This window comes from Rhipicephalus microplus, chromosome 4, assembly GCF_043290135.1.
Source record: "Rhipicephalus microplus isolate Deutch F79 chromosome 4, USDA_Rmic, whole genome shotgun sequence".
NCBI classification, from domain to species: domain Eukaryota; kingdom Metazoa; phylum Arthropoda; class Arachnida; order Ixodida; family Ixodidae; genus Rhipicephalus; species Rhipicephalus microplus.
The window spans coordinates 164,919,903-164,932,107 of NC_134703.1; the positions used below are offsets into that span (position 1 = coordinate 164,919,903).

The 12,205-nt window shown below is 44.1% G+C and overlaps 1 protein-coding gene across 2 annotated transcripts in view; it reads left to right on the forward strand.

Annotated features, from left to right (window-relative positions):
* The window catches only part of LOC119172937 (cubilin), a 284,534-nt gene that overhangs the window by 156,995 nt on the left and 115,334 nt on the right, over positions 1-12,205 (forward strand). For both annotated transcript variants that reach the window (XM_075893824.1, XM_075893825.1), the window contains exons 28-32: positions 936-1,095; positions 3,563-3,747; positions 7,368-7,715; positions 9,670-10,020; positions 10,893-11,058. In XM_075893824.1, the coding sequence (XP_075749939.1) occupies positions 936-1,095; positions 3,563-3,747; positions 7,368-7,715; positions 9,670-10,020; positions 10,893-11,058 (1,210 nt within the window). The remainder of the gene's footprint in view (positions 1-935; positions 1,096-3,562; positions 3,748-7,367; positions 7,716-9,669; positions 10,021-10,892; positions 11,059-12,205) is intronic.

A 12,205-nucleotide genomic window follows, 5' to 3' on the forward strand; every position in this document is an offset into this window, starting at 1 on the left:
CGGAAATTTTGACCACCTGGGGTTTTTAACGTGCACCCAAATCTGAGCACACGGGCCTGCGATATTTCCGCCTTCATCGGAAATGCAAAGTGTCGTGGTAACTAGGGCCTATCGAGTGATATTTGTTTATTTAAATGGTTTTGTCATCACAAGTGGCGTGTTCTGAACTTCTTGATGTTAACATAAGAAGGAACACAAGTTCCTGTTCATCATTCTTCATTTTTGATCAAATTTTGGCCCTCATTTTTTCGGCTTGGAACGATGATTCTGAAATGAACTAAAAACAGACATAGAGCCTTTTTTTTCGGTAAAATGCTTTTGAATGCGATATATCATGCGATGTTGAAAGTTTAGCAATTTCGCAAATGATGAATGTAATGCGTAAACAACATTTTTTATTAACTCATGGTTGACACCTAAAATTACCGCTATGCAAGATACTAACAAAACTCTATTGGTCGCATCTATACGTCATCGGTAATATTTCAATTAGCTTGCCCCGAGTCAGCTGGCACATCCTGTAGAGCTAGAAATTGTTTCTTTGTAAGCTACAATCATGAGCATCAAAGTCATCTTTATGGCTGAAATACATTTTGCTTTGCGAGTGCATTTCACTAGCTATGACAAATTGGCCTGCGCAGTGAGGGGCTTCTGAAAGACGTAAACTAACCTATAACAATCATTAAAGTTTAAAAGTACGCGTGTTTTTGCATTGTCTGTTTCCCAGGATTTGCTAATCGTAATAAAAACCCAACTCGCATTCTGTATAGCTACTCTCTTTCGTTAGCTTGCTTCTTTAGCTAGCTCTGCTTGTTGCTCATCTAATTGATTAGCCAAACCATCTCAAGGTCGTCATGCCTGCTTGTCCGCTTTGTCGCTCTTAAAAGAACCGCGGCGTCCGGCCTTCACTAAAGACCCTCACGGCCTGCACGCAGATTTTCGACGGTGCATCAGATCGCAACAGTCGGCTCGCTCTGCTATGCAATGATCAGCAGAGACCGGGACAACTGCTGTCCACCGGCAACGACATGTTCCTACGATTCCGCACAGACGCCTCTACAGCTGGTCGGGGATTTCATGTCGTGTACTCCACCGGTAAGTTCACCACTACTCAAGGTCTAGATTTGCGTCCTTCGCTCAAGTGACTGAGAAAGTATTCAAAGCATACACGTACGAAAGTAAACAAGTATACATGGCACATTCCCCTTTAATTAGTCCTGAAAACTGGAAGGCAAAAAAAGTCCGGTACTTTTTTTTCTTCCTCGTCAAACATATTTATGATTATATTTTCTTTGCACTCGCTACGAAACGCGCCTGTTTAAGAGCATAGCAAACACATTGACTCAATCATCCAATTAATTTTTGGTGTTTTTGACTCCTTTGTAATTGTAAACCCTATTAATTACAAATATGTATTCTAGGTAAATTATGTTGTTATGTGCATATGCAATGTACCTTCTTTTTTAACCATAAAATATCGACGTCCTCTTATCAGTTTTCTTGACTATCTATTGAGCGCTACCTAAATTTTGATATAATGTGCACACTATGGTATGCGTTTTTTAAAAATCGTTGCATGAATGTAACGGGGGCAAGGGCCTCCTCAGGCTGTTTCAGTCTTTAGTCGCTGACTGCACAGAAAATGCCCTGGAATAAAAGAAATTTAATAATAAAAAATTATGGCGTTCCTTTGTGTCTTTTTTGTTGTTGTTTTCATGAGGTCATAAAACTTATGCCAATATAGCATAATTTCTTTGCAGTTCTCGAGCATTTCAAATAATTCTGTACAATATACTCTTCTACAAAACTATTACCTTTTCAACTGAGAGTGATCATTTCGCTATACGATGGGAGAAATTGATGTGATGCTTTAAACAATCCCTAAAGTGGTCGACTTAATTCAATTTCATTGTGTTTGAGATTGATATGTGTGGAGACTCTAATGTCATTAATTGCACCATCGTATATTCATTATTAGACAGGTAAATTTAGGTCAATTTTTTATTTTCAAATTTCGCTCCGAAATTTGTGCTTCCTGTTACGGATTTCAAAGTATACTTTCTATTTCGACAACATTGACTCACCGAAACTTCCTGTATATTAGTATGGCTAGTCTTTGGATCCACCAGACCAGAACGTATTTAATTTTTCTTGTTAGGAATTACGTATAGAACCTAGTAGACGCCATCAAAATCAGTGACATCGCTGTGTTTGGGGAGGGTATACTTTAAGGTGGCATGAACACCTGCATTTTATTCTAGCGCGTTTTCTATAGACCCTTTCACTGTTTACAAAAACAGGCCCTAGATTACATCCGGTTTTCTCCAACTATGTGCCTTGACAGCATCGGTAGACAACAAGAGCTTTAGAAAATAGCCCGCTGATTTTCTACAGTTTTCTTCGCAAACAAAATAGATGAGTAGCTGCCGCAAGCATATTGACCCATACGTTGAGCTGCTGGCGTTCCAAGCCGAGGCATAATTGCGTCGCGCACGATTTCCAACGATTGTAGAGACACCACTTCTGCTACACATAATAAGCGGAACAGCAAGCAAGGTACGCGAGCAAGGTATAATTCAGCGATCGATCAAAGCACGCTATCGAGCGCTGTGAAGTGAACCTGAACACACGACTACACACTTAGCACATCACAAAAGTCAGCACAAACACGCAAGTTCTCACGTAGTGAAGAAGTAAATGGCGTCTTGCGGGAAGTCACTGAACACGTTCACCTAAGTACCTAGCAAGCACAACCGTGACACGAAACGAGTCTGGTGAAGCCATGAAGAGAGTTATTGAGCACACGGCAACACTGGTCACACATTACTTTTACTGTCACACCACGCCGTCTAGTTAAAAACATCGATAACTGGAAATCACCTTTTATATCATCGTGAAGAAAGACTCGTACAGACACAGAATCAAGTTCCGCCGAGAGCAACATTGCATAGCGCTGTGAAGTGAACCTGAACAGCGACTGCACATTCAGCAGACTTCAATGTTAACGCAAACATGCAATGTTCCCCTAATGTAGAAAATTAACAGCCTCTTGCGTGAAGTCGAAGACATACACCTCCGTACCGATTGAACACACTCGTGGCAAGACCAGACTGATGAAACCATGATGCCCATGAAGGAACTTTGCGAGCACATGGCGATACTCACCGCACCTTGCATTCACTATCACGCTGCTTACTGTGCAGTTCATTCATAATCGTCTGTGGCTAGAAATGGCTTCTAGTATCATCTTGAAGAAACACACACAAATATTCCAGTTTAGATTAGCTTAACACGGCATCGAGGCAGAAAGATCGGTTTGGTCTCCACGCCTGCCAGCAACGCTTCGTATAGCCTGGAAGGGAAATTGCCACCGCTGCTCAATGTTGCCCACGTGCAGCCTACTTTAGCGGTACTCTGAAAGTTTTTCCAGTGACTCTGGCTTTCTGGCTTACCCATTGCCGTCTAGCGGCAAGCTTGCTGACTTCGGTAGAGTGAAAGTAGTTTACTAATAAGAGGAAAGTCATTTTTCAGTGTTCATTAAGCTCATAACGCGCGTGCGCAGATTGCAACGTCCATATCGTCAACAAGCGCCATGGCGTCATCGAGAGCCCGAACTACCCAGAACCTTCGCCACATAACGCCAACTGCACTTGGACCATCGAGGCGTTCACGGGGCACAACATCTCCATCGCCTTCTCCTTCTTCGAACTGGAACACGATAACAATTGCACCTACGACTATGTGGAGGTAACGTCTTCTATGCTCCCAACCAAACGCGTGCTTAGAGGCTGTCATTAGTGTAACCATCGTAAATACCCGTGATTATTTAGCTTCCGTCAGCTGTCTCTCGAAGGTTCCTCGCATCTATCGCCAAATACTAGCCGTGTCATCGGTCATCACCTACAAAATTTCCTTAATTAAGCACACCACCTATACTGTATGTGAGTGCGCACTTTATTTTAACACCCATTTATTGTGATAAATTCAATCAAGTCAAGTTTTATTTTTACGATGTGTAATTTGTGAAATTGAGTACAACGAGGAAAAGTTGCCCACAGGCGGCTCGGCTAGTCCGCAGCCTTGCGCAATGGTTGGCGGGTGACCAGTAGCAACGAAAGTGCGAGGCATGCGATGTGTCCACTTTAAAAAGAATACAAAGACGGGCTGTTCGGTTTGTTGAGTTAGATTTTAAGAGACATTTTAGCGTCTCAAAAGGAAAAAAAATTCTCAGTTGGGAATTCCCACAAAAACTAAAACAATATTTCAGGTGGAAACTTTTTCTCAATGTATTCGTTATCAAACCAGTCTCGAATCCTGGCCGCTCCTTTTGCGAACCTGGCATTTCACTAGATCTATAATATACAAATGAAATATAGAAAATAACTCGCAGCATTAAAGCATTTAAAATGTATTTTCTCCTAAAACGACAGGTCAGTAAAGTAAAGTATGCTTCCGTCAAATGTGACAAAATAACCTTACATGAGGTATTTCTAAGTTCACTGCAGGCTCCGCATAAGTGTGTCCTCGTGGTAGTGCGAGTACAAAAGAATGTTCCTACCTATCTCGTTCCTGTGCTGTCAATCTCGTTCTTGTGATTGTCCTGTTTTTGTGGTCAAAATTTTCCCGTTTGATGTTGCCATCATGTTCAGGAAATTTTAAAAAATGCGATTCAAACGAAAAAAGGAAGAGAACTTTTTGGTGCAGAAAATGTATCAGCGAGCCACATAATATTCTTGGTTAACACACCACATACATGGAACACCAAGCGATCATGTCACAAGTAGGTCTTTTAAAAAACATTAGGAGTCAACATCTATAATGGAGTATATGTATAGGGGGGGGGGGCAGAATTACATTGAACTGCTTGTTTTTTATTTATTTTTTACCACTCGACATTAAGAATGCCCTATGGCACACATATGTTTTTGTTCTTTTGAAGAGAGAAATTCAGACGCATGTTGAGGGAAGGCCTAATGACTTCTAATAAAATACGACTAATAATGAGCCTAATAAAATACGACTTGCTACTGCTAGCGGTTGAACAATGGTCTATCAGAATGCCCTACACAATATTCATGTATACAAAGTGTATTTATGTATACAATCTACTTGTGCGCACTCCTTGGTTTGGAGCCCAAGCGTTCCTTTGTTCAATTTCGCGCTATCTTGCTACCCTTCCTTTTCACGCTAACCTCTGCGCCCAATGTAGCTTTAAATATTATGCAATAAAGCGATTTCGGTGTTGGTACAAGCTGGCGTCCTTCACTCGGTAAGTCACCATATATAATTTTCGGTTTACTAATAAAAGCAGTTTTCTCAACTATCTGCCCTTCCAAGAGAGCCTTTATGTGTGTACATATGTACATTTGCGCCCTACGAAAGTTTTGACAGGCGGGTTGTGGTTTGCAACTTACGAGTTGAATATAATAGAAGACTAAACGTAATTGTACGAATCGCGTTCTGTTACATAGCCTATAATTTACTGCATAATTTGAGTTCGACTGCATTTGAAGGCAACCTTTGTGTGGGTCTGTATCATCTTTAGTTCACAGCAAAAAATGAGTATGCTCCTGGCCAGACCGTAACACTTCAGGTTCCGAAAGCTTAATAATGAGAGAGCAGAGTAAAAAAGGTGGGTTTTAATATCACAATTTATATATACGAGGCAACACAAAATAGAGTTGCTTAAATATAGAACAAAGCGAGGAAGCATCACAACTTTCAATACAACGCCAACTGCAGTACCGAGCAATAAAAATTACCAAGACGGGCAGCCTTGTCCCAGCAAGTAAATGCAGTAGTTATATCGCATAAAGAACGAATGATTCGCTGTCAGTTTAACCAGCTTAAAGCATATTTATTGGCTCTGTAGCAGGATGGTAAGCCCGACAGATAGAAATAATCTACTTGTGAATTCATTTAAAGGCAATAGTACATTGACGTCTGACATACGTTCGTTTCGACCTTACCGTTGTGTCAACTCGTCGGTCGGGTCAGTAACAAAAGCGTGGTGATGTCCAATTTGATGACAATTGTAATAAATTTTGATTGAATGAAACATCGGAAAATATATGCCGAAGAATGGAAAGCTGCGTTTTCTGTATTTGCAGCTGTCATTCCAACAGAAACATGTGTGTTGGATGTTTTCCCCTAGGACCGCGAAGCCGCTTCTTGATTACAGCTCTGGGCACTCTCGCCTAGTAAAAAATGGCATTGCCATGACGTGCCTAAAAACGGCGTTGGACAGATCATGCCCACATCTTATGGAGACAAGTTTTTTCGCGCAGGTGGAAAGACTAAGAGACGCGGCGTTTCCTGATAGTGTCTTAGCTGCTGCTTGCGAAAAAATAAAAAAGTCCATTAAGCAACGGCCTGGGACAGGCCTAGACACGAATGTCCCGCAGGGAAGAAAAAGAGTGTCAAAAATCCCGTATATCCACTGGCTTTCGCACGGCCTTAAGAGAGTGGCTTCGAGGTATGGGGTGGATCTCGTGTTCTCCGCAGAAAACAAGGTGGGCCGCATCTGCTCAGCGGTTGGTAAGAAGACAGGTAGGCCAAAGCAGTGTGGAAAAAGAGGATGTGCCATTAAGCACGTAAGGCAGTTCGTTCCTTGCGCACGTGGTGTTGTATATAGAATACCACTGTCGTGCGGCAAGGCATACATAGGGCAAACTGGTAGATGCCTCAACGTGCGGTTGCGAGAGCACAGCAGCTCTTTAATAGGAAGGCCGTTCACGCATCTGGCGATGCATTGCAGAGGATGCGATCAGGGTAACTGTAAGCCGGTATTTGAGCAGACAACTGTAATCTACAGGCACAGGGGCTCAGCGGAGAGGGAGATTATAGAAGCCCTCTTTATCCAGAGGGAGGGGCCTGATTGCATCAGCCACCCCTCTATCTGTCTGCAGGAAGGGGAGATAGCCTATCTGCAACGTTACTTTTAGGCATGCTGAGCATGTATTTTTAGTTTTTGGTCGATTCGTTGGGTTAAATTTGATGTCACTGCGGTATAAATGGTGTTTCCTGAATAAAATATTCCAGTTGCTAGTAGCGCGTCGTCCCGTGTACTTCTTCTCTGTTGTGTGTCGTTTTTTTCGCGCCCCTTATCATCATGAACCAGCACCAACTCGCCCAACTTTTTACTTTACTGGGAAAATATATGTTCCACTGCTATAGCGTTTCAACGAAGTTCTACGTGAATAACAATGGTAGTGCAAAAAAGTAAGACAGCGACATACACACAGCGCACCTGTGTGTCTCAGTGTTACTTTCTTGTGTCTCGTTTTCTCGCGCTACCGTTGTTACTCAAGTATGTACCAACAAGCCCGCATTGCAATCTCAAGCGGGTTGAACGGTTCATTCCGCAGATAAACGAGACGGACTCCGATGGCCGTCGGAAACGGCTGGGTCGTTTCTGCGGCCAAATAACGCTGCCCAGTCTCGTGGTGTCCTCGAAGAACATCGTCACAGTGCAGTACGTAACCGACGGCAGCGTCTCTTCACGGGGTTTCCGACTCGAGTACGCCTGGAGAGGCTGCGGCGGCGTGCTGGTCAAGCGCATGGGAACCATCGAGACACCCAACTACCCGCACGGCTACCCCAAGAACACGGAATGCCTGTGGCTAATCAAGGCACCACTTGGACAACGCGTGCAGCTGTCCTTCGAAGACATGCACCTCGAGTCAAGCAGTGGATGTCCCTTCGATTTTGTCAGGGTAAGTGTGATGGGACTGGTGTTACTGAAATCACGTTGTAGTGATTATGTGAAATGTCGGTGCAACACGTTGAAAGCAATGATTTTGATATGATTGAAAACTGAGATGCAGAAGAAGTGTGATTTTTCAACGGCTAGGGATCTTTTTTGAGGTTTATATTGTCGAACCCTTCGATATCCTTGAATTCCGCATCCGAAAAAAGGAATGTCGCCAACCTTGAATGGATGGATACACAATCATTTGAAAAAAAATCTATATAAATGTGGTTAGGCCCCTAGACATCCGGGAGACCTCTCGTCGACGACTCTATAGGCAGACCAAGTTCACTAGCTACAGGAGGGTGTGAGGCAGGTAGACACACTTTCCCCCCAATGTTATTTACCGCGTGCTTACAGGAGGTTTTCAGAAGCTTAGAATGGGAACAGTTAGGGATAAGAGTTAATGGAGAGTACCTCAGTAACCTGCGCTTCGCCAATGACATAGCATTGCTGAGTAACTCAGGGGACGAATCGCAACTGATGATTACGGAGTTAGACAAGGAAAGCAGAAAGGTGGGTCTTAAAACTAATCTGCAGAAAACGAAAGTAATGTACAACACCCTCGGAAGAGAGCAGCACTTCGAGATAGGTAATAGTGGACTTCAAGTTGTCAAAGACTATGTCTACTTAGGGCAGGTAAAAACCACGGAGCCAAACCACGAGATTGAAGTAACTAGAAGAATAAGATTGGGGTGGAGCACATTTGGCAAGACTGTCAAATTATGACAGGTAGATTGCCACTATCCTTCAAGAGGAAGGTATATAACAGCTGTATCTTGCCGGTACTTAGTTACGGAGCAGAAACCTGGAGACGTAAAAAGAGGATTCAGCCTAAATTGAGGATGACGCAGCGAGCAATGGAAAGAAAAATGGTAGGTGTAACCTTAAGAGACAAGAAGAGAGCAGAGTGGGTTAGGGAACAAACGGGGGTTATAGATATCATAGTTGAAATCAAGAAGGGCAAATGGACATGGGCTGGGCATGTAGCGCGTAGACAGGATAACCGCTGGTCATTAAGGGTAACTAACTGAATTCCCAGAGAAGGCAAGTGGGTTAGGGGGAGACAGAAGGTTAGGCGGGCAGATGAGTTTAAGAAGTTTGCGGGTATAAATTGGCAGCAGCAAGCACAGGACCGAGTGAATTGGTGGAACATGGGAGAGGCCTTTGTCCTGCAATGGACGTAGTCAGGCTGATGATGATGATGGTGGTGGTGATGATGATGATGATGATGATGATGATGACTGACACCACGATCATTTTTAGAGGTATTCTCAGCATTCATACTTTACGAATAAAAACCTAAACGCCAGTATAATGTGATATACAGTAAAAATTACTCAATCCACCACTTTATCCGTTCGGTGGCTACATTGGTGATGAGAAGATATATGCTGATGTCATGACAATCTGCAATGATTGCGTGACTGTATTGTTATATTACGGTATTCCGAAGGGCCAGTCACCCACCACGTGGTTTATAGAGGTTATGGTGCTTAAGCGCTAACATGGAGGTAGCGAGTTCGAATCCTGGCTCCCGGAATTTCTTAGGAGGGAAAAAGCTCAATATCCTTGTCCTCAGATTGAAAGGCACGGTATAGACAAAAGACGGTCAAAGCTTCCGGAAGCCACCACTACCACGGCCATAATAATCATTTGGCGGTTTTGGGGCGTTAAATCGTGACAACTATTGTTAAGATAGCAGCAGCTCTCCATCATTAATTATGAGTCTCCAAAATAACGTTACAATACTTAAGGCCGTGAAGCCATAAATAGAAAAAATATACGTGTGTGGCTGGCGCATCATCGACATTTTGGTGTTTTTCTATGTGGTAAAGGGCAGCGTCCATTTACTTGTCTTGCTCGTTTCCACGCCATCTCGTACTGATGCTGACGTGATGTTGAATCTGCCGTCGTAGGTGTACGCTGGGCCTGACCTCACGTCACCCAAGATTGCCGAGATCTGCAGCGCCTCCAGCCGCGTCAGTGAGCTGATATCGCCCGGTGGTACGATGACGGTGCACTTTCGCAGCGACGTCTCGATTCAGGGCAAGGGCTTCCGCGCCACGTACCGTTTCGACCGACGAGGCTGCGGTGGCCGCTTTTCGACGCCATCGGCGGACATCACGTCCCCCGGATATCCGGAGAATTACGACGCCCAGGACGACTGCACATGGGAGATACGCGTCGCTCAGGGTCATGTGGTCAATCTTCAGATACTCGACTTCAGCATGCCTGCCAGCACAAACTGCTCCGACAGCTACCTGGCCGTGAGTACCGCTATGTAGTCTCCTGAGTCACGTTCGCACTGCGAGAAGAATTGTTTAATTTAGTTTATCTGTTACAGCTAGGGGCAACATGCCATGCCTGAAGTAACTCACCAAGTTTTTAATAAATTTTTTCTCTATCATGCTTTTCATTAATAAAGAAGGACTAGAGCTTCTACGAGGAATAAGAGAAGGCGCCAAGCACGCAGAAACAGTGATTTGTGTGTGTGTGTGTGTGTGTGTGTGTGTGTGTGTGTGTGTGTGTGTGTGTGTGTGTGTGTGTGTGTGTGTGTGTGTGTGTGTGTGTGTGTGTGTGTGTGTGTGTGTGTGTGTGTGTGTGTGTGTGTGTGTGTGTTTGCTTGTCGCTGTCCTCCAACACTATCTACTTTGTGCCCTCTTCACGTCTTAGGCCCCGGGTTCAAGGGGTGGTCGCGTTTACATGCGGGTGCAATAATTAGAACCTGTTTACAGTTAGATCGGAGCGCAATTTCAAGAACACCACATGGTCTAAATGCCAGGTGTCCTCCGCTCTATGACGCACTTCATGATTCTGGCACGTAACACATCAGAAGATCAGTAGGGTTGAGAGCTGGGCTAGTTGGTGAGACATCATTTAACCATATGGTGTAGTAGCGCAATTTTCACGGGGACGAAGAGGACAAGAACACACGACACACGCTACACTCGCGTGGGTCGTGTGTTCGTGTGTTCTTGTCCTCTTCGTCCCCGTGAAAATTGCGCTACTACACCATATGGTTAAATGACATCAGAAGATGTTGTTTCCGCAAAACTGTTATTAGTGCAAAATTATTACTGGCGTAGTGTTACAAAAACGCCACGATGGAACTGGACTACTATCGCTGTACATGTTTCAGGTTTACGACAACTTGCGCGCCGGCGGTGACAGACTGCTGCTGCGTCACTGTGGGAACTCACTTCCGGATCAAGTGAATATCACCAGCTCCTCCAATCAACTTCGTTTGAGAATGAAGGCTTCTGGAGTCTCGGCTGGAAAGGGCTTTAAGGCACACTACACCACTGGCAAGTGAACCTTTGAGATATCTCTTTCACGAACCGAGTTTCTCAGCCAGGTTGGGCAGCAGGTCATACGGTCGCTACATTCGCGTGAGAAACGCAGCGCTTCACAGAAAGTCCAATCCTAAGCAGCCCACTGTAGGATACTGCTTCAGATGACATGAGAGATATCAACTTTACCTGTCTTGCTTAAGTTATAGAGGCACCAACTTCTTCGGAAGTACATTTATTATGAAAGAAATCTCGTGTATTACATCTGTTATGTACAAATTATTAAGACAACTACGTGCAATCGCGGCAGACCTAACTACTGAAGGTGATGTTTGCTCTGGTGTTAGTGTATGATGTAATAATAATGTAAGCGTACTATGTAAATGCAGCACAGAGAACAGATGTCTGAAATCAAATTATGAGCTTTATTTCGCCCTAAATTGACATTTTTCCTTCCGTGAGGCCTGCTCACACTATCAGCACTAAAAGCTTTCAAGGAGAAAGGAGGTCACGTGCTGTGCTCCCAATACATTGTATCTGTAATTCGTTTTTGCGATAGGCGCACTAGCATGGGAAAGGGCCACTCACCAGGCCCCATACCAAATTATAGTTAAGCGTAGGTGAGGTGTTCATGATCTACAGAAGGCCCCCGGGAAAGCTTTATGCTCTCTCATAGTAGAGTGCCCAATACTCTAAATCTTTAACCACTCTTTCTAAACAGACGTCTGGCTGTGAAGTTTTACAAAAGGAGTCTTCATGTGTGCGCCACGTCCGTTTCATGGATGAAGGCTCCCTACTTTTGCAAGACACTGGGCGCCACTTCTCAGAGAGGTACTGGGCTCAAATGCTGAATGACTTAATGACCAATCGGGACGGCAGGCTGCTCTCCCATAGTTGAGTACGAAGTACTCGCAATCGTTGCACACTTTTTCTAAACACACAGTGCGAATTTTTCCATGGCTTCAGGGACGGCTTTCAGCTCTCCCATAGTAGAGTACCGAGTCCTCTAAATCGTTAAGCACTTTTTCCAAACACACAGTACGAAGTCCCGCTCCCTCACACACTTTGATGTAGAACCAGGGGCAACTGGCGAGGGCAGAACAGTGATTTAGCTTAGAGGGCCGCTTAAGCGTCCAGAGGTCAAAATTTTGTTGAGGCGTTG